The following is a 26,651-nucleotide window of genomic DNA, read 5'->3' as shown; positions in this document are numbered from 1 at the left end:
AAAAAAATTAAAACATTAAAAAGCAAAAACACTTGGTACTGCCAGTTTCTGAAACATTTACCTAATGATGCAACTGCTCCTCTCTTTTTAAGAGTCTTCTGTATACCTTATGTTACTAAGTCAGCTTCCACATGAATTTTTACAGATTGGTGAGGGGGTTTTTTTGCCAGTGTTTTAACATCAAACTTGCAATTGGATTTCTTGATGTTGCTTATGGTTTCACTCAATGCGGATGCAAAACTTCAGGAGCTTGTCAAATGGAACAAATAAGACCATTTATTCCACAGGGTAGGGATGTTGCTGCTATCTACACAAAGCTGTTATTCTTCCAGACACTTAGCTCTGCATAAGTAGACTGTAACGCTATTGAAAAATATTCAGATGATTGGCACCTGAGGATGTAGTTGTGGGACAAGAATGCTTTAACAATGGGCAGCTCTTCAGTATGAAGAGCATGTCTGCCTCCTGGGTGGATCTTCCTTCCTGAAAGCCAGTTCTGACAATACAGCTGATTTATTCTGTTACCATTTATTTATACACCACCTTTTGGCCCAGAGGCCCTCTAAGTGGAGAACAGTATCATAATACAAAAGAAACATACAATAAAAAAATACAATAAACACAATAAATCCATCAAAACCATATAAAAATGGCAAAATACCTCTCAATCGTGCTGAATGTGTGTTGGAACACTCCTTAACCCCCTCAAGCAAGGGAACAGGAAACCCCTATCTCTCACCTAGGGTGTACACACTCCCCTCTCATCTCTCTCTTCGAAGTGGGGCAGGTTCTACCATGGGGCAGGAGCTGCTCTCTCCCACTGCTGCCAACCCGCTAGCATTATAAAAGCCAGAGCCTGAAGGAAAAAAGAATTCTTACAAACCCTCATGTTCACAAAAACACTTACTTCCTGTCCCCCTCTCCAGCAAACCCCCCAAACTGCTTAGGTATGCATTCTGTTCACACATTGTGATTCTTTACATTGAAGATGAGCTGCTATCCCATGTGAGTTTGTGCCTCCAACATTAATTACACTTGTATAAACATCATATTGTGTAAGGAAGTCAAGCAACTGAATCTGGAATGAATTGGGCAAGGTGTTCCATGTGGAACACAGGAGGGGGGGCACCTTTCATGGGCTGGAAATCACTGAAATGCCTGATGGTATACTTGTTAAAAATGCCCTGTTCCTTGTGGCTGGTTATCTCAAACAACCAGGCCGGCTCTACCATTAGGTAGAGCAAGGCTCCAGTGATGTGATACTAAGAAGCAGAGCTCTGCGTGCCCTTCAGCCTGCCCTGCATCCCTTCAGCTAGCTTGTCGCCCTTCAGATGCAGTGGAGGAAGCTACCCTATTGAAGTAAAATTCAATTGCCATAGAACCAGGGAGGAAAGTTGCCCTCATGCTGTTCACCACGGGTGGCAAATAGTCTTGGGCTGTTCCTGCAAGCAACCACAGTGCTCAGAGAAGTTCATACTGGAGAAGACACTCTGTTGTCTCCCCATGCAACTCTGTTCCTCATCAGTTACAATTTCTAGAGCTCACCTGCCCTTTAAACAAAAGTTTCAGAAGAAGATTGGAAGAAATTTAAAGACTATTTACAGAAACACTGTAAAATTAAGGAATGTTAGAAGGATGCTGGAATGAAGTTATGTGGTTTTAGCAATAATGTTACAAAGGGGCATGTAAAAATGGATTGTTAACAGGTGATAATGTAAAGTTACAATATATTAAGATAAAATATCAAGATAAAAGCAAAAATGGTAAGGACTTGCTGAAACAACTAATGAACTAGAATACAAAAAAGGGAGGTGTGAGGAGGTCAGGGAAACAAGTAAATGAAAGATAAGATATGGAAAGACTGATTTGTTTTTAATTGTTTTTATTTTTCTGTATTTTGTATTTTTTGTATTTTTTTCTTTTCATTTTTGTAACTTCTTTGAAACTTTAATAAATATTATTTTTTTAAAAAAATAAACAAAAGTTTCAAACCTGTGGATGTCATAGTTTCCCAGCCAAGAAACTAAGGGCATTGTTGGTTTGTTGGCATCGGGGAATTTCTTGATAGCCTGCACAAGAATAGTAGCCATATAGGCAAATTGGAAGCTGCCCATCTAGATCAGCGTTGTCTGCAGCAGCTGACTCTCCTGGGTTTATGGGGAGGGATATTTCCTGGGCCGTCTGGAGATGCTGGGGATTGAACTCAGGATCTTCTGCATTCAAAGCAAATGTGCTACCTACCACTGAGCCACAGCTCTTCCCCTGCAGAGATAATATATATCTACGTAGCACATAGTATCTTTTTGTGCAGGGTGTCTGATGTGAACGCTCCTTTCTGCACATCTCATGATATGCTGAAGTTATAACATCAGAAAAAGAACTTTCCAGTGGTAGACATGAGCACACATGTCCTAATACACAGTGCACTTTTAGTTGGAGGTTAAAATTTGGAAAGGTGTCAGATCTCCTTTTTTTTATCTCACACTTTCTTTTTCTGGAGGGAAAGCTCTTAAGAGCCTATTGTTCCCATGAAGCTCCTAAGATGACATGCTAAGAATGAGGACAGGATATTAACACACAATATAAGAGACTTAATTGAAGATGGAGTAGAGAAGGGAGGAGGGAAATATATCTAATAAAGTAAACCTGATTGACAAAGCAGGAAGCCAGCCAGATATGAACAAAAGGCGCACAGCAGGGAAATGAATGCAAGCAAATGCCAATTCACACTTCAGCAGGCACCTTCCTTGACTGCTCAAACATTTTCAGTTAGATAATGAGCAAAAACAAACACTTTAGCATCCTCCCCTCTGCTGGGGAGAAGAGCTCAAAAGGGATGGAGGGGAGAGAGGGGAAGTCTTGGTGCTAATTGTTTGCCATCTGAACTGTCAGTGAAATGCCAGAGGTTTTTGTTGACTGGCACCTTTGTTGAATGATGGCTAATTGTGAATGGTGAAAGCAGATTTATTATTGCTGACTCTGGCCATTTAGCTGTTTTGCAAAAGGCTCTTGATGATGATGAGCTGGTTTACCTTGGGCCACACTCTTGAAATGCTAGCTTAGCTGTCAAGCTTGTTTGTTTGTCTGCACCACTTGCACTTCTGGGGCAGGGTGTTACTGATGCTGAGGGTGTTACATCTTTGGGGTTACCAGAAGGAAATCTCAACACTCTCTCTTGGTGTTCGGGGAAGGGATTGCTGAGGTGTCTGTAATGAAAAGCAGATGGCTGATGGCATGTCTGGGGCATCCATGTAATTGTGAAGTCTGCTTCCGTGGCTCCCTAATGCAGTCAGTCTCTGCTTCTGGACTAGGAACTCGCAGTGGCAAAATTGTGTGCTTGCCTGTCCCATAGAAATGCTTTAGGTAATTTCTCACAACAACAACAAAATCCCCCTTATATTGCCAGATGCCACCCTGAGCTCGCTATGGCACCCCAAAAGATGTTATGTCAGTTTTTATTTTTTATTTTATCCTGGAACTGCTAAGGCAGCGCTCTGGCAAGTATCCAAGGCATGGTTTGAAAATAGGAATGGGGGAGAAATTTGATTCAATTCACATTTAAAAGCTAACTTACCTAATTTGTACTTTTCCAAACAACATGTGAACTGAAACACAGCCAGCCTTCGAAATCTGCACTTTTTTGAATTTTGCGATGCTGTTCTCCAGCCAAGATATGTATACAAAAATGCATTATCTTAGGTTTAAATGTGCATGGGAATAAAGATAGTGAAAATAAAATGCATTATATTAGGGAAAAGGTTTTGCAAACAGTGTGTGTACATTTGGCAAAATAGCGTACAAAATGTGTATATCAGGGTAAATTTGCTGATGAATCTTCATGGAATTGTAGCGTTGGAAGGGACCACAAGGGTCATCTAGTCCAAATCCCTGCAGTGCAGATATCTTCCACCCAACATGGGGCTCATGCCCCTGAGATTAAGAGTCTTGTGCTCTACAAATTGAGCTATTACCTGCATAATAATTTTTTTAAAAAATCACAAACTGATAAGAAAATGTGGAGAACTGAACTTGCGATCGGGGAAATATGAGAAACTGAAAGGGACCTAAATTGACAGATTCACCCACCTGTAGCTTTCAGTGCTTGGGGAGGTGCTTTGGAAGCCATTATGTGCTGGTCCAGGGGGGAGGTTACAGTGGGGCGAGGTCCAGGACCTGAGTTGAGGGTCAGCAGACAGTCCTCCTCGGGCAAAGTGGGGTCCACAGTGGGAAGCCGGGCAAGGACAGGAACTCTGGAATAACAGGTTTGGGTGCTGGCCGAAACAGCTCATCAACGACGTTGCTCCCGCAACCTGGGACCAGGCTGACTGGCCTTTATCTTCTCTGAGGCCAGGGGCGGTCCCGGCCCCCAGGGGACCCGCCTCTCCTGGCCTTAAGGCGAGCACTCCTCCTGGGAGAAACCAGTTCCCTTCTCCTCTCTGCCCTGAGCCTCTGCAGTTCAGGAGAGGCCGAAGGGTTACTGGGCCCAGGGGGAGACTCACCTGTAGGCACTGAGTCCTCAACCACCTCTGGAGCCAGAGTGGACTCACCTGGTGCCTGCTCCTGAGGATCCGGCACAGGTGCAGGCGCTTCAGATTCAAGGCCCTGCCCCAGTTCAGCCAGCCCTGGAGGCGGGGACTCCTGTGCAGGCTGGGGTCCCTCCGGTTCAGCCTCTGAATCGGATTCCCAGGCCACCACACATTATCAAGTCCAAACTTTTGTCAGACTACCTGGATGGTTGAAATGAACGTTATTATTATCATTTTATATTCATATTAGGCAGGCTGTTTCCCTACTAAACGATAAAATTGTAGACCATTAACCATATGCATCTTTGCAGTTTACTAAATTAATTTGAATATGAATTGAATCAACAATAACTCTGAAGCAAAATTTCTGTATGCTTCCGAATACCACTTGCTGGGAACTGTAACTGGAGAGGTCCTCAGGTCCTACTTTGCAGGCTACTGATGGGTTGGCTGCAGTGAAAACAGGATTCTGGCCTCATGAGCCTTTAACCCTAAGAGCATGGCTCTTTTTATGTTGTTAGTTGACACACATTGTCAAGCAGGCCCCCATCTTAGAGACATTCCAGACAGGATGCTTTTTAGTTTTGATCGTACTTTTCATTAAAAAACAACAACATTGCTACCAAATTTCATTGGGGGGCATCTTTTGGTGTATGGCATCCATCTGGTCAATGGAATATATAGATTATATTCCATAGATTATATTATATAGATTGGTAGATTAGCATTTTCCCTAAGCTCCCCAAGAGAAATAATGTAGTATGAATTAGGTTTAACTTTGACGCATGCAGCTGTTCTCCAGTATGGGCTCCACAGTTATGGTATGCAAAGTGACTGAAATTTAATAGTGCTTCCCAAGCATGTTGCATTTAAAACAGGTATTTCTGTATGATTCCACCACTCTCAACTATGCAGCTGATCTGGTTGATTTTTTTATTTTATTTTTTACTTTCCAGTACAAACCGAATATCCAGTGGGTGCTGCAGTGATCAGATACTTGATAAGTACCTATTAGAGACTGAGTGTAGTTTGGGACACTGGGAGTTAACTCCTTCTGTGCAGTAAATTATAGGCTGCAGTGAGATCCATTGCAAGTATTGTACCCTTGGGTTCCCTTAAAACTGTTTTCGTTCTATCAGTATTGAAGTTTCTGTGATTTGATACAGTCAGTAAATGCGGGAGGAAAAGAGATTTGAGAGTTCTTATTTCCTGGCAAATAAGTATCTCCTTGGGGGGAAAATCCACATAAGAAGTGAAATCCATATTTAATTATACCATTAGCATTTTAAGCTGATACTCTTTTATATACTGTTTCTGTGCCGCCACCCCCACCCCCACTTTGAAGTTGCAGCAAGGAGAGGTGACTTTGAAATAAAAGGATGCAAGGGAACAGGTGATTGGATTCAAGTATAGTGATTTAGTGCTCTGTTGGTATCCTGATGTATGATTCCATTTCTGGGGACCATGCGTTTCTGTGCAAGTATTATGGCATGCTTAAAGCCATATGGGAATGATGTTCTTTCACCCTTAAAGGGTTATCTCATGAAAAATAAATCAGATTGTCCTTTTATCACTGCTGTCCTGGAAAAGTGCTACTGAAGTAGGGAGGTCATGTTTAGTCTTAGGTGTAAAGCAATCTTCCACATGCCTCACAGCATTGCCCTGCCACAACATTAAGTGGCCCTTATGCACACTGCACACTCCTGCAATGGAACGTCCCCTTCCTCTCCTCTGTGCGCTCCCTGCACCCTTCAAATCTGCCATGATGATTTCCCCAACTCTCCACAGCAGATAGAGGTGTGGGAAAAGGTGGCACACAATGACATTGTTGGATTCGAAACATTGTAAGTCACTTTACTCTTCCACCAATTGCCAAAGGGGATGGAGCAGGAGTAAGGCTGCTTGCAAGATGGTGAGGCCAGCCTCCAAAGCAATATAAGGTAAAGGTAAAGGGACCCCTGACCATTAGGTCCAGTCATGGCTGACTCTGGGGTTGCGGCACTCATCTCGCTTTATTGGCCGAGGGAGCCGGCGTACAGCTTCTGGGTCATGTGGCCAGCATGACTAAGCTGCTTCTGGCAAACCAGAGCAGCGCACGGAAACGTCGTTTACCTTGCCACCAGAGTGGTACCTATTTATCTACTTGCACTTTGACGTGCTTTCGAACTGCTAGGTTGGCAGGAGCAGGGACTGAGCAAGGCTCTGTGGTTTAACCCACAGCTCTACCCACATCCCCCAAACACTATAAGAAGCCTCTAAATGCTATGGTGGGTGGTAGAGAAGTCACCTAGGAATTCCATTTTCAGCACTATCTCTACAGCCACAGTAACATGTACACTAATTCTAAAGGTTATAAAAGGACTTTGCAAGGAAGTTTACAAAGCCAAAATTCAGATAACCAGAGTTCCAAACATTTATTTTTGAGGGCCCTATTACATGAGGATTCAGTGAGCTGATGTCGTTGTTTTGCATGGAGAGACAACATTGTGTTAGCAGTAACATCACTCAAACTTCTCTGATTCTTTCGAAGAAAAGTAATAGTTAAATGTTGGTATGTATTTGAAGAAGTGTGCATGCACATGAAAACTTATACGCAGAACAAACTTAGTTGGTCTCTAAGGTGCTACTGGACAATTTTTAATTTTTTTATTTAGTTAAATGTTGGGTAAGCAAAAATTGAAATCACCCTTAGCTTAACTCTGAGGGTTGTTCTTAGTGACTATTAAAATTTACCTGTGATGCTCAGGCACTGCCGGCCAGCAACATGCAGTTCGCAAGTGTTAAAATGTGTGAGACTCAAGATTTTCAAATGCTTGGTGTCAGCACAGCATTATAAAATGTCAATGAAACAAAAAGTTGTAAGAAATATTTGTCATACCTGTTAAAAATTAAAAGCAATGATTATTTTGGGCTTGCTTATAAAGCCCGCAGACCACTCGTGGGTTGTGACCTACAGGTTAGGAAGCACTTGTTTATAATTTGCCCATCAGTCTGTTGTGATTTTTGTTTTGCTAGATGATGGCCCTTACTCGAAAGGGAGCAAAGACTCAGGTGGACTGGACACAGCCCTGGTTTCAAGAAGGCAAAGTATACCAGGTAACTGACATTTTCATTTAGCCATGTATACCTTTTTGAGGTCAGTAAGGTTTCATTATTAGTTTGGTAACCACCAAAAGTGCTTTGTTGGGTGTGGTAGAGCCGCTTTGCTAACTTTCTGGCAGGTGGGTTGCTTATTGGAAGGGACTGGTGCAGTGCTCACGTCCCAGCAGAAGTTGGGTGGGTGCTCCTGACCATGGGCTCACCTGGTAGCTGCAGTCGTAGGTTTTAATTTAAATATTTCCCACTGTGTCAACACTACATCAGGGTCATAATGGAAAATTAAAATTGCTGCTGCCAGAAATGCATGTGTCTTGGGGGGGCATGTTAGGACAGGGATCAATGTTGCTGAGCTCTAATGGGGGCACTTGAGCCCTGGAAGCTGCCTGCAAATGCTAGTTCCTGATGCAGTAAACCATGGTCTGCACCAATGGCAGCAGAGATGTGTTGCTGCACCAAGGTTAGCTCCAAAAATTAAAAGGAGGGAAATTGCATCTGATGAAAAGGCATGCAAGCACTGCAGCACTCCTGGCCTCATAGACATAGTTAAGAGATGGGACAGCATCAGGCTCAGGTAATTCCTGTAATAATAATCATCATCATAATCATAATTACAAAGCCAAAAGGAGGAAATGGAAGAAAATGTTGAAGGTGGGGAGGAAGAGGAGAAAAAGGCTATTGAGGAGCACATTCCAACTACTACTCATTTTTATTGTTCCTTCAGTTTTGATTTATCAGTCGCATGAGATGCAATATATTCTGTAGCAGCTTGAGCCCGTAATAGTGAAGACTTGTAAAACATGCTCTACTCGTATGCATTACAAGGCTGGAGAGTGATAAATATTTATAGGGGGACCATTATGCAGCACTTATTCGCCTTCATTCATGCATTAATGTCAGATTATCATTTAAATGACACAGGTGTGATATTCTTCGTTCTTCCATTACTGAGTGTCCTTGGGTTTAGGCCCATTTTCAGTCACCTGTGGATACTGTGGCACCTGCATCCGTTTGCACCATGGAGAAGTTCAGAGTCATCAATGCAATCCAAAGCAGAAAATGCATAGAAGAGAGAGGAGTGGATCCTGAGCACTTAAATTGACACATAACATTATACAAGAACTAATCTACAGCAAGTCTTTTCCTCTTCTAAAACAGACAGCAAGTAATAAGACTTCAAACAAAACAAAAAAAACAGCCTGGCACACTATCGACCTTATTTTTGGAAACGTATGCCAAAGATGTTGGGCAACCCTTAGCAGAGACTCACCTAGCCCACCAAACATAGGTAGCTTGGGAAAAATAAAGTAGGAAGGGTTGGGGAGTTATTAAGCACTTTGAGCATCTCCATTGTCTGTGATGTTGTTTATAAATGCTGAAATGTATTTTTCACTGTTTTACTTACGAGATGTGCTGGGCAGCATAACAATGTCCAGGGACCTCTTCCTACATTTTCTTCACAGAAGAATTCAGAGGAGTCACTATTGTGGAACTGATTAAAAAAGAAGGAAGCACCCTTGGCTTAACTATATCTGGTGGTACAGATAAAGATGGTAAACCAAGAGTTTCCAACCTGAGACCAGGAGGGCTGGCAGCAAGGTAAGCCAATCACATTAACAAGGATAGATTTCATTGTCTTGGGATCATGCACCACCAGGGACCAGCAATTTGTTCAAAGCACTTTTTGCATGTTAGATAGAATAACTTCTTTCAGCCTCACCTGCTAACACAACTTTACTCGTTATGATTCAGTGGGTGCATATTATAAACCCTTTTCTCATTGCCCTGAACCTTCCTTATTAAAAAATAAAGAAAAATGCTTTTGTGCATGGTTATCAAGTAATACCTGCTGTTACTTTCCATATGGAATTTAAGTTCACATTCCTCATTATGTAGGTAGTTCTCTCTATTTAATAAGCCAGTAAGGATGTAATTGCAGAACATGCAAATTATGAAAAGGGTGCTGGAAAGATGCAATTGAGATGTTTTGTTGCATTTATTGCAGGAGCGACCAGCTAAACGTTGGTGACTACATCAAGTCAGTGAATGGGATTAACCTGACGAAACTTCGCCATGACGAAATCATAAGCCTGTTGAAGAACGTGGGGGAAAGGGTGGTGCTAGAGGTAGAATACGAGCTGCCACTAGCGGGTTAGTACCTCCTGGATGGAGTTGCTACTGTAATGTTTCAAGATGTAGGTGGCTTCCCCTCCCCTCCTTGCCCCTTCTACAAAAATTGGTTTCAACCATCAGATCATTCAGCCATCTTGCTCCAGTTAGTCTCCATTGACTGGTGGCAGCAGCAGCTATCTGTAACATTTCAGGCAAAGGTCCCTTCCAGCTTTGTTCTAGGAAATTCTTTTAACTGGAAATGCCAGTGATATGAAACCGGGATCACTTCCAGTGACTGGGTTGGATCCAGAATTCTGGATGCTGTTGCTTGTAAATATTTAGCAATCCTCAAGATTTTACAGGCAGTAGCAGATGGAGAAAACAAACTGTTTCCACCTGTAACTGGTGCCGCAATTCCACTGTCTATGGATATTTGAGTAGATGACCGATCAGATTCTTATTTACTCACAAACTGAAGCATATGCTCATGATGGTGATATTATTACCATTCTTTGCATCTTTGCTCCAAGGAGGTCAAGGTGGCATTTTTTTATTTATTTAGGTAATAATTTTTTTATACTGCTTGGTAGTAAAAAACAACAACAAAGCCCACTCAAAGCAGTTTTAAGTATGACTAGCATCACATTTCCTTTAGGAGTGTTCAATACAGGCAACCTTCCTGGCCCTGCGTGCACCAGCGGAGCATGCATAAGCCACCCTCCTGTCCCCCATCCCATTCCACACCCACTCTTCTGGGTCCAAAATGACCCACGCATCAGAGGTCATATGTCAATTGAATGTGCACAAAATGGTCACTGCCTATACTTTAATCATGCTTTCTACTTTATAATCAAACTATTCTTTTAGCTGTGAAGATTTGAACATAGTCATCTAGGGTTGCCTGCAGGCTTTTTGCCTAAGATACCTGACAGTCCAGTAACCACTGCCAGCTTCTGAAAGGTGCAATCAGATTTGAAGCTTCCAGGAAAAGGGCAATGGTTTGCTTTAGTACAGTATTATGTATGCATTAAGAGAGCTTGAGGGCAGTCTAGAAGATTGGATCTTGATTTAGCCATATTTTTAATTCTGTTTAATAGCTTCATATACTTAAGGCAAGCATTCTTTTTACCTGCTTCAAAAGCCCCTCATATTGCAAGATTTTTGAATGTGATTAGGCAAATTCTCGTATCTGATGAAGAATTTATTTTTTTTTTTTTAAAAAAGTATGGCAGGTTTAAGGATGTCAATTCACCCCTTTTCTTCCGTATCTCTAGCCCCGGATAATAGTGCCGGCATCATTCCAAAGACCATTGAAGTCACCCTGTACAAAGAAGGCAACAGTTTTGGATTTGTACTACGAGGTCAGATTCTCTTTGGTTAATGATGATAAAACTACATTGTTGGGACATGTAAAAGTGGAGGCGGGGATAAAGCCAGCTATTCTGTATAAATCAAAATCCTAAGCTAATAATCATACAGGACAATCTTCGAAGAATGCTGACAAATACAGTTTTGGGGTTCCGTCTTTATTTCAGAGGTTCTTTGGGTTGCATCCATCAAAGTCACATGGTTCACAGAATGACTTCTGCTCAATGCAACAGAATGTCTCCCCTCTGAAAGCCCCTCAGATCTGTTTGTGAGAGTTGGGGTAACCCCCAGAACAGATTTGGGGGTGTGCAGTGGGAGGAGAGGGAAGGAAATTTCAATTTCCATTAGCAGATGCCTTTCCATCCTCATAGTGACTCATTGGATTGAATCCTTTAATAGCTGGGCTGGAGAAGGGTTCATGTCTTCTGCTGTGGTACAGATTTTTCCTATCTCAGCATTACAGCATTTATTTGTGTGTGTGTTTTTTTTTTTTTGCAAATTTGTTACAGGAGGAGCCCACGAAGATTGGCACAAATCCAGGCCATTAGTACTGACATATGTTAGGCCAGGTGGTCCAGCAGACAGGTAATGTTCACATTTAGCAACGGAGCTTAAACAAATAGGTGTTTTGCCAACCAACCTACCTGAAGCTCCTAGTACAGGGATGATGGGAGTTGTAGTCCCAAAACATCTGGAGGGTGGAGTTGGCCTATGCCTGTCCTAGTAGGTCTGCATACCAGCTGTATATCTAAGTTTGATATCTGGGCGTACTCTCTACATGTCTCTTTTTCTCGACTTTCCCCCAAATGATCACTAGCTAGTGTTTCAAGAGACTGAAAATAGTTTCAGGCCAAATTCAAATACTGATTTCCATGCTTACCACTAATTTGTGCAACTGATTTTAAAAATAGCTGTTATGTATGCTCTAATTGAGGCAGATGGTGGATAGATTGTTGCAAGATCCCTTGTCTCAGCCTTTACCAATATGGTGCCCTCCAACTGTTTTAGATTACAGGTGATGGAGTAATTACTACTACTACTAACAACAACAACAATTTATTTATATGCCGCCCATCTGACTGGGTTGTCCCAGCTACTCTGGGCAGCTTCCAACAAACACAGGAAGACATCAAACATTAAAAACTTCCCTAAACAGGGCTGCCTTCAAATGTCTTCTAGAAGTCAGATACTTGTTTATTTCCTTGACATCTGATGGGATGATGTTCTACCTTGGAGACCAGTATGGGGATAATTGTTCAAGCAGCAATATCTGTGCCATTAAGTGTACCTGGAAAGGGGGGCAAAGAAATATTTGTATTGGTAAGCTAGTTATGAACTGACTTCCCCACTTACTACATTTGAACGGCTTCCCAATTACACATGCTCCCTGGGCGACTCATAAGAATGAAATCCAACATAATACAAAGCACCAAAGGTAGCAAAGAAACATTGTTCTTTCCGGCAGATGTGCAATAAAAGTAAAAACACAAGCTGTTTGAAAAGCTGGCTTTCTGGTCCACATATGCTTCATTTGGGGGGGGGGGTGCCTGTCTGCCCTGGTTTTGAATGTGTTAAGAATTGTGTGCAATTTTCCTGCAGGGAAGGGTCTCTGAAAATTGGGGACAGGCTGCTGAGTGTTGACGGGATTCCCCTTCACAGTGTGAGTCACGCTGATGCATTGAACATCCTTCGCCAGTGCAACCAAGAGGCACTTTTCCAGATTGAGTATGATGTCACCATAATGGGTAAGGGCTTTTGGATTCCCTCGGGGGGGGGGGGCGCACAGGCGAATATATTGATTTGTGGGTAGTGAAAATTTAAAAGTTTAAAATTACCACAGCGGCCAAGAGGAATGGGCTAAAACATTGTAGTTTTTTAAAGCAAGCTTAGGATAGATAATTGAGTTTGGAGGTGTGCTCCTGGAGGCATACAGTAAATCTAAACTAGGCATGCTTTCTAAGGGACATTCAGTACCATTCCCAAGTTCTGCTTCCCAAATTTCATGCACCAGTTTTCTTAAGCAACAAGTGCATAGGCTGAGACAAGTTAGCTGATCGTTATCAACATCACAAATTAATACAAAATGATGGAGTTGCAGACAAGTACTTTGCTGCAAATGTTACAGTTACTACTGAGAAAGAGCAGCGAAACAATGGATTGTCTTCTCTAGGAAAGCTGTGGGGTGTTTTGCAGAAGAGATATAGACTTGGAGGTGGTTATAGACACAGAAAGATTGGCTCTGATGGAATGAACCCTGATGTCATTATGAAACATAGCTTGATGTTTACTGTATAGCAGAGAGTGTAAATTTCCCCCAGAAATTTAAACCTATTAAGCCTTCCATTGTATGTTAGGGGCAGGTGAGTCAGCTGAACAAAGAGAACATAAGCCAAGCTTGCTGGCTCAGGGCAATGATTTAGTCCAGCATCCTGTTCTCACAGTGGCCGACTAAATACCTGAGGGAAACGCAGTGCCCAATGCATAAAGGTCCCAAATAAAGTAAAAAATGACTTGAAAAATAGAAAATTATGCTCTTTGGCACATGAACATTAAACTATTGCGGAGTAAAGGAGAGCAGATAACCTGCCAGGTGAATATTCCAGACAGGAAGATCTAGTCTCCTGTCCCCATATCCTTAAATCACCTGAAAAGCCAGTAAATGCAATAAAATATTTGTTTCTAGGTTTTAATATATGCCTTCATTCAGATCACATTCTTCCATCTATGTTCAAAGAAGAAGAAAAAGGAAAGTGCTTTGTGTTCGCATGCTTTGTATTCACAGACTGAACAATATAATTGAAACATTCATTTATAAATCGTTATCTATAGTCATCTGCCGCTTATCTTGTTAGCAAAGGAGAAATATGGGAGTAGAGAATATGCAGAGATTGGCTATAGGAGGGAGCATAAACAAGGGATTTTATGGTGTCCTTAGGAAAGGATGTGTTCCCCTCTCTCTGGCAAAATTGTTCAAAGACAAGAATATAAAATAGTGCCTATTAAAATCGATGGGGTGCTTGAGACTTGCCTGAACTTAAATCTGCTGCTGGCCCCTTATGAACCCTGTTTCCCACCCTGCACAGCCTGTATGTTTTCTCTTCTCCTGGTTTTCCTAATGCTAGAGCACATACGTTCAAAAGACCCTCAGTGTTCGCATCTCTGGCTTCAGAGCTGGACGTCAAAAACTAAAAATTGAATCTAGCTGTGATGAAGTTACAGTAAATTTTAGACTCTGAACTTAATAATCTTACCCTCTTTAGATCTGCATTACTTCAAAACGTGGCAATATTAGCTGACAGGGGGTGGCTTCCTCCTCCTGCTCATTCTGCTGGGTTGGGGACTGAACTTGTGCCAGAAAGTCCTGCGCTGACACGACTTCAGTGGTTCCTAATCTCTTCCTGGTGTACGTCGTGGCCAGAAAGAGCTAAAGCCCCATGCTGATGCTCGATGAGAGAGGCAGATTTGTCTTATTCATGGCTGTTCCCTGAGTAGAAGACAGACAGTAGTGGCCTGGCCTGAGCAGAAGAGGAACCCTGCTTGATTTGCATTGTAGGTCACTGCTTCTGCCGGAGATGCAGGAGCCCAATGCAAAGTGTGTTTTTTTTCGGCACAGCATCTATTCAAGCCTTTGAATTTCACGGAATTTGTGTAGGAGGCATGTAGCTGCTGTGTGGCAAATTAGAGCAGTTCATGCCAGAAAATACGGAACAGAATGTGCAGATGATGGGTTTAAGGGTTACTGCTGAGTCCAAAGCTGTGCTGGCTGCAGAAGCGCGGTGAACTGTCGCAGAGTGCGATGCCTCTCGGGGGTGGGGGGGACAGACTGGACTGCCTATTTTTAAAGCCTTTCCCCCTGCACTTCTCATTGTAAACCAAGGAACCACGTCACCTAGTTTAAGCTCTGGAGCAAAGAAAGGTGGGCGGAGGGAGGGGAGAGAATGGTTATAGTTTCGTTTTAGTAAATTCTGCACTTCAGAATGCTTCAAGTTGTGCCCAGGGACTGTGGAATGGCTCCCCACTCCCCAAATTGAACATTGTCAATGTGCAGCTAGATTGTGTGTGTGTGTGTGTGTGTGTGTGTGTAGAATTATTGGAGAAGCTTTTAGATATTTTGCAATATCTTCTGAACTTGGAGAGGGGTGGGTCAGAACTAAGCAATTTTTGACCTTTTAACGGAGATAACAGCATTACTCTAACCCAGAGCTTTCCATACTTTTCATGCTGGTGACACACCTTTTAGACACGCATCATTTTGTGACACAGTAATTCAGTTTTACTATCCAGCCGGAGGTTAAACTAACACCTTTCCACCCCCAAGAGGAGTGTGAGGAGCATTCACACAACACACCTACAAACTGCAGTGGACACACTAACGTGTCGCGACACACAGTTTGGGAAACTCTGCTCTAACCAAAAGCAAGGGCCAATTGATAACTCAGATAACTCGGATTACATGTCCTTGAGTTCATGTGCAGATTTCTGATCATCAGAGAAGGCAGGAGAAAGCAGGCCCATGCAGAGCTTGTCTGAGGCCCGGGGTGGGAGTCTAGTTCTTGGCATGACAGTGTATGTCTGGCAGGCGCCTGGTGGATTCCCCTCCCCCTCAGACAGCTTTGCCTTCTGAGGCCTGGGGCAAGTGTACCCAGTTGCCCCGCTCCCTGCACAGGCCTGAAATAAAGGAAGTTAACCGTTTCTCCCCTACTACAGTCCTGAGTGGAGATGCTTTCCTGAAGCTGATACTTGCTTAGGGAGGCAGGGAATCTCATATCAATTTCAAATTTGGGGTTTTACTCAAGAAATCAGCTGAGGAACAAAGATTTTATTTCCCCATCTGCACCTTTTCTGATAACATTAAGTACTACCTCATAACAGTTTTTTTTAAAGCCTGCAGGCTTTGGGGGAGGTGTGTACAGTGGTACCTTGGGTTACAAACACTTCGGGTTACAAATTCCACTAACCCAGAAGTAGTCCCTCAGGTTGAGAACTTTACCTCAGGATGAGAACGGAAATCGCACGGCGGCGGCAGTGGGAGGCCCCATTAGCTAAAGCGTGCCTCAGGTTAAGAACAGTTTCAGGTTAAGAACGGACCTCCATAATGAATTAAGTTTGTAACCTGAAGTACCACTGTAATATTATTTTCTTGAGCTTTCATAGCTGGTCACACACAGAAAAAAATACACAGCATCACACCACATGTAGGTCACTGTGTGTTAAACTGGACTGGAGCACATTATGGTGTAAGTAGGAGAGGACCATGTTTTGCTTGGTTCCTCCTTTGAGGGGGTAGGAAATCCTACATATGTAAAACTAGCATGTCACAAAGAAGGCTAAGTGAGACCTCTTCTCCTTGATGTGTGGTGGAGCAGTATTTGATCATGCATTCCCACTTACACATTCTGATGTGCTGCTGTCAAGTATTACCCAGATTATAAATTGTTTATCTACGCCTTAGGCCCTGATATAGTGGCCATGTGTCCTAATTTACAGGGCCCAGTTCTCTATTTGAAGGGTTGTCCACTTTAAAAATAAAGAGCCAAAGGAAGGGAGAGCAGGGACCCGGAGTTTGCCCATCGACAGTTGTTACCTGCATAGCAGACTGAGCAGGCATGCAGGTCACAGCCTTCCACACTGTGGTGAGATGTATCATGTTTCTATTTTAAATTATAGAAATTGTTTCTAAATTTGCCTCTGTACATGTAAATAAGCACATGCAAACTGGCACCCAGCCTGCATTGTTGTTTGTACAGCGCATCATTGTCTTTGGGTTCTTAATTGCCAATCTGTCCAGCAGACCTTCATCTCATATCTACAAGGGGGAAACTCCCCAGCCCCACAGTGCAGATCAATAAATTACAGGTGTAGCAATTCAGCCTGACTTCTCAACTTGGGATATCTGCTTCCAGAATCTGTGTTGTCTCACATCACAATGTGGAACATGCATCTCCACCCAAGAGGCCATGATTTAAAGCCGACTTTCCTTCACCTCCCTGGTGCCCTCCAGGCAGTTTTGGACTACACCTCCCATCATTCTCTGCCAACACAGCCGTGCTGACATGGGCAGTTGGGACTTGTAGTCCCAAACATCTGGAGGGCACCAGGTCATCAAAGGCCAGAGTCGTTCTGCTTGCCAGTTTTCCAACTGAAACTCAGATGTGATTTGCAGTAGCTCCTCAATGATACCTGGAGTTGAAAAAGGAAAAAAAGCACTGCAGAATATAGAGCAAATACGCATTGACAGAAATGAGCAAAAAAATATTTTGTAGATTGCAAACAACTGACATAAGAATAGGCTTTCGAGACATCGGTCTAATTCATGTTTACTGCATATGGTTGGGTGATGCTGATAGGAGCTGGCTTATTGAAGTAAAGCGCATCAGAGTGAATATTTCCTTGCTTTTCTGCCTTGTAGGCACATATATTTCTTTGGGTTTGCTTGCTTCTTTATATCCGCCAACATGTATTCCCTTATTGTGACACTTTTATTCCTGAAGTTTTCTGTCCGGGGTGATGGTGGGGTTAGATGCCTCATGCTTCTAAGCTTTTGTTCGTAACACAAGAGCTCTTGACATATTTTGAACGGGACAGAAAAAGTGCTGGGAAGCTGTTCCCCGTGAAGGAAAACTTTTTCTTCCCTACTAGAAATTCTTGGTTGTACAAATTTCACGGATAATTTGGGGGATTCTGATCTGCAGAGCTGGTGCCATAGCTGGCAAAGCTCTTTGAAGGACCAAAGAAGGCTTACAGCCTTCAAATTTAAAACAGAACTCTTACCCCAGATTCATTCCAATTGCCTTTTCATTTGACTTTTCCCAGTATATCTGAAGGATGCATACCTGCTTCTCTCTCCTAGCTCCTATGTGTCCACCCCTCAGTGGACACAAATTAAGTACTTAGTTTTAAACCAGTCACTCAACTGATAGCTCCTAATCCATATGTTAAAAGGTGGAATGAAAAGCTTCCCAGCCGTTACTTTGAGAATTAAAGTGAGAGACGGCTCCTGGTGTGTCTTTGATCTGGGAACACAAATGTTTAGCTAACCAAGTAATCCTTCCTATACTTGAGTGAGAAAGCTACATGTTGATATTTTCCCAAATGGAGAATGCTGCCATTTGTCAAGGATCTCCAAGGTGTTTTGTGGCGGTGGAATAATGGGGCATGTTCACATTACAGTGGTACCACGGGTTAAGTACTTAATTCGTTCCGGAGGTCCATTCTTAACCTGAAACTGTTCTTAACCTGAAGCACCACTTTAGCTAAGGGGGCTTCCTGCTGCCGCTGCACCACCGGAGCACGATTTCTGTTCTCATCCTGAAGCAAAGTTCTTAACCTGAAGCATTATTTCTGGGTTAGCAGAGTCTGTAACTTGAAACGTATGTAACCTGAAGCGTATGTAATCTGAGGTACCACTGTACTGCCTTAGAGCACAGTGATGTTGTTCCTCCCTCCCCCAGTGCATTTCATAGTTATTCCACATCAGCACAGCTTCATTGGTGTCAGATTCGTTTCTGTTTGTGTACACACCAGGAGGCATTGGTGGGCAGGGATGTTGTTGCCCCATGAAAAGGTGTGCATGCCATACTTCACATGCCCTCTGTCATGTTGCACGAATCTGGTCCTTCCATCAGAAGCCTAATTTTTGGCAGTGGGTGATCAGTTATGCTGAGCAACTGGGTTGTACCTTGCAATGGATTGTATGGCGCATCTCCTGTGTTTATATGTATCCTCTGCCCATACCAAATGCATCTGGAATAATATTGGCTGGTTTTGTGAATTTCGAGGGTCATGTAATGGAGGCATTACATGATCCTGTCTAAAGCGCAGAAGGGGCATGGAAATCTGAATCTTCCGAAAGAAATCTGAGCCCTCCACCCCACGTCAACATCAGCTTCAGCTGGAGCTCCAAAACAAGAAGTGAGGTGGCTAAGAAAAAAGCAGGAAACTTTATGTTTTGGGGTAGCATACAAATGTCAATAAATATTATAAGTGTGCAGTGATGAAAGGGCTTCAGGGAAGTAAAGCCAAGAAGGATTTATCTCCTCTCAGCTGGGTGCCCCTACTTTTTCCTTAGGTGGGCTGCGTTCTCTCTTCCTCTCCCACCTCACTTCCCACATGATTGCAGTAGGATTTAGCACTGTCATGTCTACCTTGGCCTTTAGAGAAGCAAGGGGAGGAATGGCAGCTTGTTGTCTTAAGTTGTTTGGTGGAGCGACACAATCAAACATGAAGGATGCGGAAGTTTGTAGTATCCTTTCCAAGGGAACTTTGGTGCCAAATCCAAAGAAGAAGAGTGATGTGTTTGTGAGCAGCAAGAGGAACATTTTGAGTGCATGTATGTGCAATATAGGAATGCGGGTGGCACTGTGGTCTAAACCACAGAGCCTAGGCCTTGCCAATCGGAAGGTCAGTGGTTCGAATCCCCGTGATGGGGTGAGCTCCCATTCCTCGGTCCCTGCTCCTGCCAACCTAGCAGTTCGAAAGCACGTCAGAGTGCAAGTAGATAAATAGGTACTGCTGTGGCGGGAAGGTAAATGGCATTTCCATGCACTGCTCTGGTTTGCCAGAAGCAGCTTAGTTATGCTGGCCATATGACCTGGAAGCTGTCTGCAGACAAACACCGGCTTCCTTGGCCTATAGAGCTAGATGAGTGCGCAACCCCAGAGTTGTCTGCGACTGGACTTAACGGTCAGGGGTACTTTTACCTAGGTGCAATATATTGCTATGCTACCCCTGCTTCTCTGAAAGATAAGAAGGTCCAGGGAACAATGCTTATCCCAGTGGTGTTTCCTCTGGAGGCAGATTACTACAGGTTTATGGCTTTTGCAATATTCCAGTTTATTTTACATAATAAACAGGTTGGGCATAGGAAGGATATCCTCCTATTGTTTGCTTTGATTCAGCGGTAAAATGTGGGTTTTCCTTGGGAAAGTGCCAGAAGAAACAAAAAACAACCACCATTTGGGCACGGAACTCCAAATCCCAAAACTCTGCCTGCACATGCAGCACAAAGGGAAGTTCAGAGGAGCTCTTTAACACACCAGCAGACAATCAGAGATTCATTGCTTTCACATTAGATCTCCAGAGACTGAATTGGATATATGTGAGGGGTGTCTGAACTGCTTGTCCAGCTAAAGGGGATGCCCTGTCTGATTTGGGGACCTGCAGAAATAGTCCTGCTGAATGTTACACAGCAGAACCCCCCCTCCCTCAGCTAACCTTCAAGCTGAGTTGGCAATGAGAATCTCACCTAGGTGACAAGGTTCATGTCAAGTGGTGTTGCCTAAGACCAGAGATAAGGGACCTGGACCTGTATGCCCTCCATTCTCCATGCCAATTCCAAACACGCACTTGTTTGTTGCGTCTTCCTGCAGATCTTTAAGCATCTTTAGTAAAGCACACCAAATACACTTCTCAGAGTCTTTGCTTGGGAGTGGGGTTGTACGTGTGCAAAACTACATCACAGCAGTCCATCAGGAGGCCATGGGGAAATGATTGATATTGGAGAAACGTTAAACAGATCTCTTTTCCCAGCTCCCCATTCTTCTTCTTGTTGAAAGCTGGGTGACCTTTAGGGGCAAAGTATATTTCTGTCGGAGTGGTTTCATCTTCCTTTGACCCTCTTTTGCCGCTCCTAGTATGTTTCTGCTGCAACTGTTCATCTGCTGCTTTTCCTGTTTGTAATTTGCAGGCAGACCCCTACCCTTCCTAATGGTGCTGAGAAGCCAAATTCATTGCTTGTAAAGCATTTTGCAATTCTTACGGTGTAGTCAATACAATCGTGCAAGATATTATTACCCTTTCAGGGCTAGCTTCCTTTTATTGATTATTTCTACATGAATTATAAAAGCTGCTGCTATGGTGGGGTGGACAGTTTGCGGGGGGGGGGGGCGGTTAGCTGTACATCTCTGCCCTTAGCTCAGCAGTAAGAGATGTCAAGCTCTTGATCGTTCACAGTGCCATATTTAAGCAGACCACTGTGCCTGAAAACAGTTGACTGAAGCTTTTCAGTAAGAATTGCATGGACAATATGTTAATATGCTGTAGCTTAGCTGTGGCTTCTCCTGCTTCCTTCTAGTGTTCCTGTGTTGGATGCAACATTTAAGAGTTCATGGGGTCTATTTAGAGTCTGTTACTTCCCACTGGCCTGTCTGCACTGATGGGTTTATGTACTGCCAGTAGATCTTGAAGTCCCTGCCCTAACACCATTGCTCCACCTTCCTCACCCCAAATAAGCAAACTGATACAGACTTAACTCAATTTGCCTTTAAAACAACAACAACAATTTCAAAATAGTACTGACAATACACCTTGCTTCTGCTGACTGGACCCTAATTTGAGCCAAGTCAGAGATGTGTCTTCTCTAAGTTCAGAACTCTATATTTAAACCTGGCACAGAACTTACCCCACTCCATGACCTCATTCAGACATCACAGTTAACCGTGGTTTCCTTCACTGGGAATGAGCCATGGCAAGCCTTATGCTCACACAGCCAGCTCTCTCCTTTCTTCGTCTCCTGCTCCTGTGAGGTGTTAATACAAACCACAGTTCCCCATGATATCCAAACTCAGGGAATTCATTCAACCTCTACTTAGGGAACAAACCAGGATATGAAACTGTGCTTTAGCCCTGGCTCATTTTTGCTTGGACACATAGTGGCAACTCACGGTTTCCCATTATGTCTGACTTCTGACTGTCTCTCCCCTAATACAACACAGTGTGTGATGCCATTGCCTTGTGCTTGACACTGCCCTGGTGCTGACAGCTGATTGTGTGAGGCTGTCCTGGGGGAGCAGGCAGGAAGTAAACAGCGTTATTGTAGCCTGAATCTGGCGATTGGTTCCTCTACTCTGAATGTCAATAGCTCTCAGAGGTCTTAGGCAGACGTGTTTTCCAGTCCTGAATAAACCAGAAATGCTAAAGATAGAACCCTGGGCCTCCTGCATGGGAAGCATCTGCTCCCTTCTAAACGATAGACCTTGCCCTAAACTATACTAGACGTTAGCAGGAGAAAAGGACATGGAGAAGAGCAGCAGCTCGATGGCACCTGGTTCTGCCCTCAGTGAGTTCTGCCCCCATTTGGATGGGTGATCTCTGCTCAGCATTGCACATGGGAGTCAGAGCCAGAGGAAGAATAGCCGCCTGTTCACTTTACCTGATGTCAGCAGCATGTGGTGTCTGATACTCCTGGCTCTTGGCAATGTTGCTAACGCAAACGTTGCCAATCAGTCTGGATCTTCTGGCTGGGGGAAATGAAAGCATCTGATGCCTTTAGGTTTGTTGCATATCTTTCTGTATTCCTCCCTGGAGCTAACACTTCTCTTTTTTTAGTTCCCTCTTAGCTTTTCAGTGCAAGCTGAAATTTTAAAATGAGACTTGAATTGGTGCTGTTTTTATTTATCCGGCATCTTTTAAACAAGACAGCTTGCAGCATTTTAAATGTGGACCTTTCCAGGCAACCAATAAAAAACCCCTCCATCCTTGTTTACGGTCACACCAGTGATAGCTTTGGGTTGGGTGCTAGTGGTGGAAGATCTTGCAGTGGATTAAGTAGGGTTGCAGTCTGGAAGGAGATTATAGCCCCCCTGCAAGGCTGATATTTGCATTTTTTTATTATTATTAAACAGCAGAAGTAAGTGCTGAAACATCAGAGTGGGGAACTACAAAATTCATTCAAAGCGTTGGAAGAATGGTAGGGAGGCCAAAGGAAATTCACAAAACAGTGAACCAATGCAAAAGGGGAGGGAGGTAGCATGAAGAACTTAATTCAAGCCCTCCTGGATCAGTCTAAAGACCTTCCTAATCCCCCAATCTGTTTTCATAATGCCCAACCAGATGCCTATGAAAAGCCCACAAGCAGGACATAAGCACAATGGCACTTTACTGCATTGCAGACGGTAGACAATAGGGGCACATGGCACACATGTCCCCGTGTCATTCACAACCATGATTGAAGTGCTGGAGGCAGGGGGAGAATGCCACGTTCTCAACAGCCAAAAATATGCAGGTTGAGGGTGATGAGAAAATGTGGCTTTCCTGCAGTGCCAACATTGTGGTGGGGAAGTTGCCTGGATCCCCTGAAAACAGCTGAGCACCAGCTGTGCCTTTATTGCTCAAGACAATATTCTGGGAAGGCCCCTAGAAGAGGCAGTAGGGCCTGACCATGCAATGCTTTTCTGATATACGGATGAGGTTGGGCTTTTTTTTTTTGGTTTGTTTTGCTAATGATTAAAAAGCTAGCTTAGCTCTGTAGTTGTCATGAATAACACCTTAATTGCATGGCTGCCATTTCCCCTCCCCTCCGCCCCCGTAATAAACTCTGAATCCGTATTACAGAAGCAACATAGATGCATCTTATGCCTTTTGAACTATATTTGTAAGGTACACAGCAAAATTGTGCCTAATGAGCAGTAGTTACCATGCTCTAAGCTCTGTATGTTTTGTATATGTACTCACTGATCCATATGACATGGAACCTGGAACATGAGACCAAGTAAAGGGCGCCTGTTAGTATGTAGGACAGGGATGTCCAACAGGTCGATCAGAATCTACTAGTAGATCCCCAGGAGGTTTTGGTAGATCGCGGTCGATCGCTGGGTCCTTTTCCTTAGCGTTGGTAAAATAGAATTCACCCCCACCCCCTCACCCAGCTCTGCATTGTTGCACGATCTGCAGAACGGAAGACGGGGTTTACTTGGCGAGGTTGTTTGTTTCCCCAGCGATCTGTTGGTGAGTGGTTGTTCCCCTTTCTCCCTTGATCTTAGGCTTGAATTCTCAAAAACTGGGGCTTTCCTTCTCCCTAAGAAAAGTTCAACAACTTTCCCCTGCACCCTAACAAAATGGGGCTTCCCTTCCTTAAAAAAAGCTCAAAAAAGGGGGTAGATCACTGCCAGTTTTTAATTCTGTGAGTAGATCACAGTCTCTTGGGAGTTGGCCATCCCTGACGTAGGATGTAGTTTTGAGACGCATTAGCCCAGGGATGGAGGACCTCAGGCCTGGGGGCCAAATGCGGCCCTTCAGACATCTCTATCTGGCCCTCTGGATTCTCCCCAGGCCCCACCCCTTACTGGTCCTGCTTTCCCCCCCTCTTGGAGTTCTTTTTAACCTGACTGGAAAATGTCATTGAACTTTGATAATGCCTCCTGCTCACCTGGATGGAGGATACAGAGCGGGGAGTGCAAGTGAGTAGAAACAAGCCTACTGTGCAAAGGTAACGCTTTCCTTCTTTGCTCTGCCCATGTTGTCTCTGGCCCAGCCTACAACTGGCATGTGCCCAGAAGGAAATGTGGTGGAATGAAGTTCTCCATGCCTGGCTGGGACGTAGGGACCGACGGTGCTCTGAATCTAACAGGTGCAGCACACCCTGCAAATGGGCACAGACTTTTAACACCCTAATTCCAATGTCAAGGATCACTTTCTGAACTCCTACATACTCGTTGCTGCGCAGTGGCTGGCGAAAGCTGTGCTGTATCTCCTGTCTCCTGTACTCATTTCTTCTACAATCACCCGACTGAATAGTTTGCTCTTTTGGTTAAACAATAATAACTTACAAAACATTGTTGGCAGGCAATATGTCATCGACAAAACGGTTCAAAACATAGCTGCAGTGTGACAAAATGCCAGGCTGTGGGCACTGCATGGTGCCTGAGGTTTCCCACGCGTGCATTTACATGGATATGTGCCCTAATGATAGGAGTCACTCAGGTGAGGTTTAACTCTTATAACCCATGAAGGGAAGCAGCTGGACCCCGAGGAAGGGCAATGCTAGCAACTCTCACTGCAAACATTTTCACAAAGCATCGGGCAGGGGGGGGGGGGCGGTTACCAAAAAACAGGGACCGGCTGTCCTTGATGAACAAAGTCTGTATATACCAGCATTTTATCAGAGTGGAAAGGAAATAGGCATGGTGGTGTGGGAGTGAAAAGCCTTGCTCTGACTCATCAAGAAGCAAAGAAGGGACTGCAGGATTTCCTTGAATTGATTCCATCAGCTTTTCCTTTGAAGTGACAGAACAGGTTAATATAGCACTTGCTGGCCTCTGTGTATCGGAGGTGCTCTGAACTTCCTGATTGCAGGCTATGTGGTGATTCATTCATTTTTTATCTTTTTAATGAATACTACTGCTTTGTGATGAGTTTCTCCTGCCTTGAGGGGAAGAGGTTTTATGTTTCTAGGCTGATAGGTATTTCCTGTCTTGGGGGTGTTCCTTTATCTGCCCCCTAACTACCTTCATGTTAAAAAAAGCAATTTCCTGTATTATTGAAAGGTGCTGGATACTGATGTATGCCAAGTCATCTGTCCTTTGATTTCTAAACATGCACTTATTCAATAAGTACCCACCTAAGGTGGTAAAAGGTTGGCAATGACATACAGTTTCAAGCACATAAATTGAACAGTAATAATTTTGCAGAACAGGGGGGTCACAGTTTCATTTTTTTCTGTTCACAATAGTTTTTTTGTTTAGATTTGCAAATGTGCCCCTTGGCCCAAAGAGGCTGGAACTTTCTTGAATTCTGAAAGTTTTCCTTTCCTATCTGTTGTCTCATGGAATAGAGTTAATTGCCAAAGAGCTGAGTTGCACTTACTAGGTCAAAGCAACAATCACTTTCTGCAAACTTTGAAGCTCATTTGCATGCCAGTGTAAGCTAACTTTACTAAATTTGAGCAGCTGGAAAGCTCAGATCTAAAGTCTTGCAGAGCTTAGTCTGATGCTATCTTTCTAGCTGTTCAGCTTTAGCTTAAGTAATACTTAATTAGATCATTTGAAACCAATCTAAACAGGAAATGCCAAGATTATAATTTACAAAGAGCAGAGAATTATGTTTGTGTATACAGCTTCAGTCTCAATACTTAATCTCATAATGTGGGGCTTTAAAAATATGTTTTCCTATAGCCTTCATTTAGGAATGTGATCTGAATGAATATTAGATGTTCTTGTTTCTACTTGCATAATAGGTGAAGTAGTGAAATAGAGAAATAAAGAACTATAGGAAAACATGAAGCTATAAGAGATAGAAAAACATAGAAACAAAGTGACACAAGGCTTTCGGGGGCCTTGAACTGATGGCGGGGGGGGGAGAGATTGACATCACACATTGACTTGAGGATGTGAGAAAGCACCTGACTTGACCTTGTAATTCATCCCCCATGCAAAGCTGTTTGCACACCCTAGTGGATGTTATATCTGGCTCCCAGTACATATCTAGATATAGCAACATGGAAGAAATGCTGTTCTGAAATCCCTGTAGCCTTGGTGAACCTGCAATCCAGTCTATGAGTCTTTCTTACAAAGATGTGTGGACAAGCAATCCAGACTACTGAGCAGGAGCTGATGCTCCTGAGGAACAACCCAACCAACTCTTGAGGGTGCCATGTTCACCTCAGTCCTTCTTGCCTGAGATGTCAAGAAGCCACAGGTTGCCAAAGAAATACTGGATTCCAGGCCAGAGCATGACTCCCCAAACCCCACATGTCTTTAAAAAAAAAATAGAAAAGAAGCAAAAAATCTACCAAGGAGGGACAAGACTTGGTTCAGACTTCTGAGCAATACACCA

At 43.5% G+C, this 26,651-nt stretch overlaps 1 protein-coding gene across 13 annotated transcripts in view; it reads left to right on the top strand.

Moving 5' to 3' along the window:
* Positions 1 to 26,651, top strand: part of GRIP2 (glutamate receptor interacting protein 2) — a 355,815-nt gene that overhangs the window by 281,848 nt on the left and 47,316 nt on the right. For 10 of the 13 annotated variants that reach the window (XM_081901426.1, XM_081901423.1, XM_081901420.1 and 7 more), the window contains exons 2-7: positions 7,542 to 7,622; positions 9,086 to 9,221; positions 9,628 to 9,773; positions 11,009 to 11,095; positions 11,612 to 11,687; positions 12,702 to 12,847. In XM_081901426.1, coding sequence (XP_081757552.1) covers positions 7,542 to 7,622; positions 9,086 to 9,221; positions 9,628 to 9,773; positions 11,009 to 11,095; positions 11,612 to 11,687; positions 12,702 to 12,847 — 672 coding nt within the window. The remainder of the gene's footprint in view (positions 1 to 7,541; positions 7,623 to 9,085; positions 9,222 to 9,627; positions 9,774 to 11,008; positions 11,096 to 11,611; positions 11,688 to 12,701; positions 12,848 to 26,651) is intronic. The other 3 variants (XM_081901419.1, XM_081901425.1, XM_081901417.1) reach the window with 1 other exon arrangement.

This window comes from Podarcis melisellensis (assembly GCF_964234715.1).
Source record: "Podarcis melisellensis genome assembly, chromosome: 2".
NCBI classification, from domain to species: domain Eukaryota; kingdom Metazoa; phylum Chordata; class Lepidosauria; order Squamata; family Lacertidae; genus Podarcis; species Podarcis melisellensis.
Note: the sequence above shows the minus strand (reverse complement) of the source record. Positions and strands in the feature narration are given on the sequence as shown.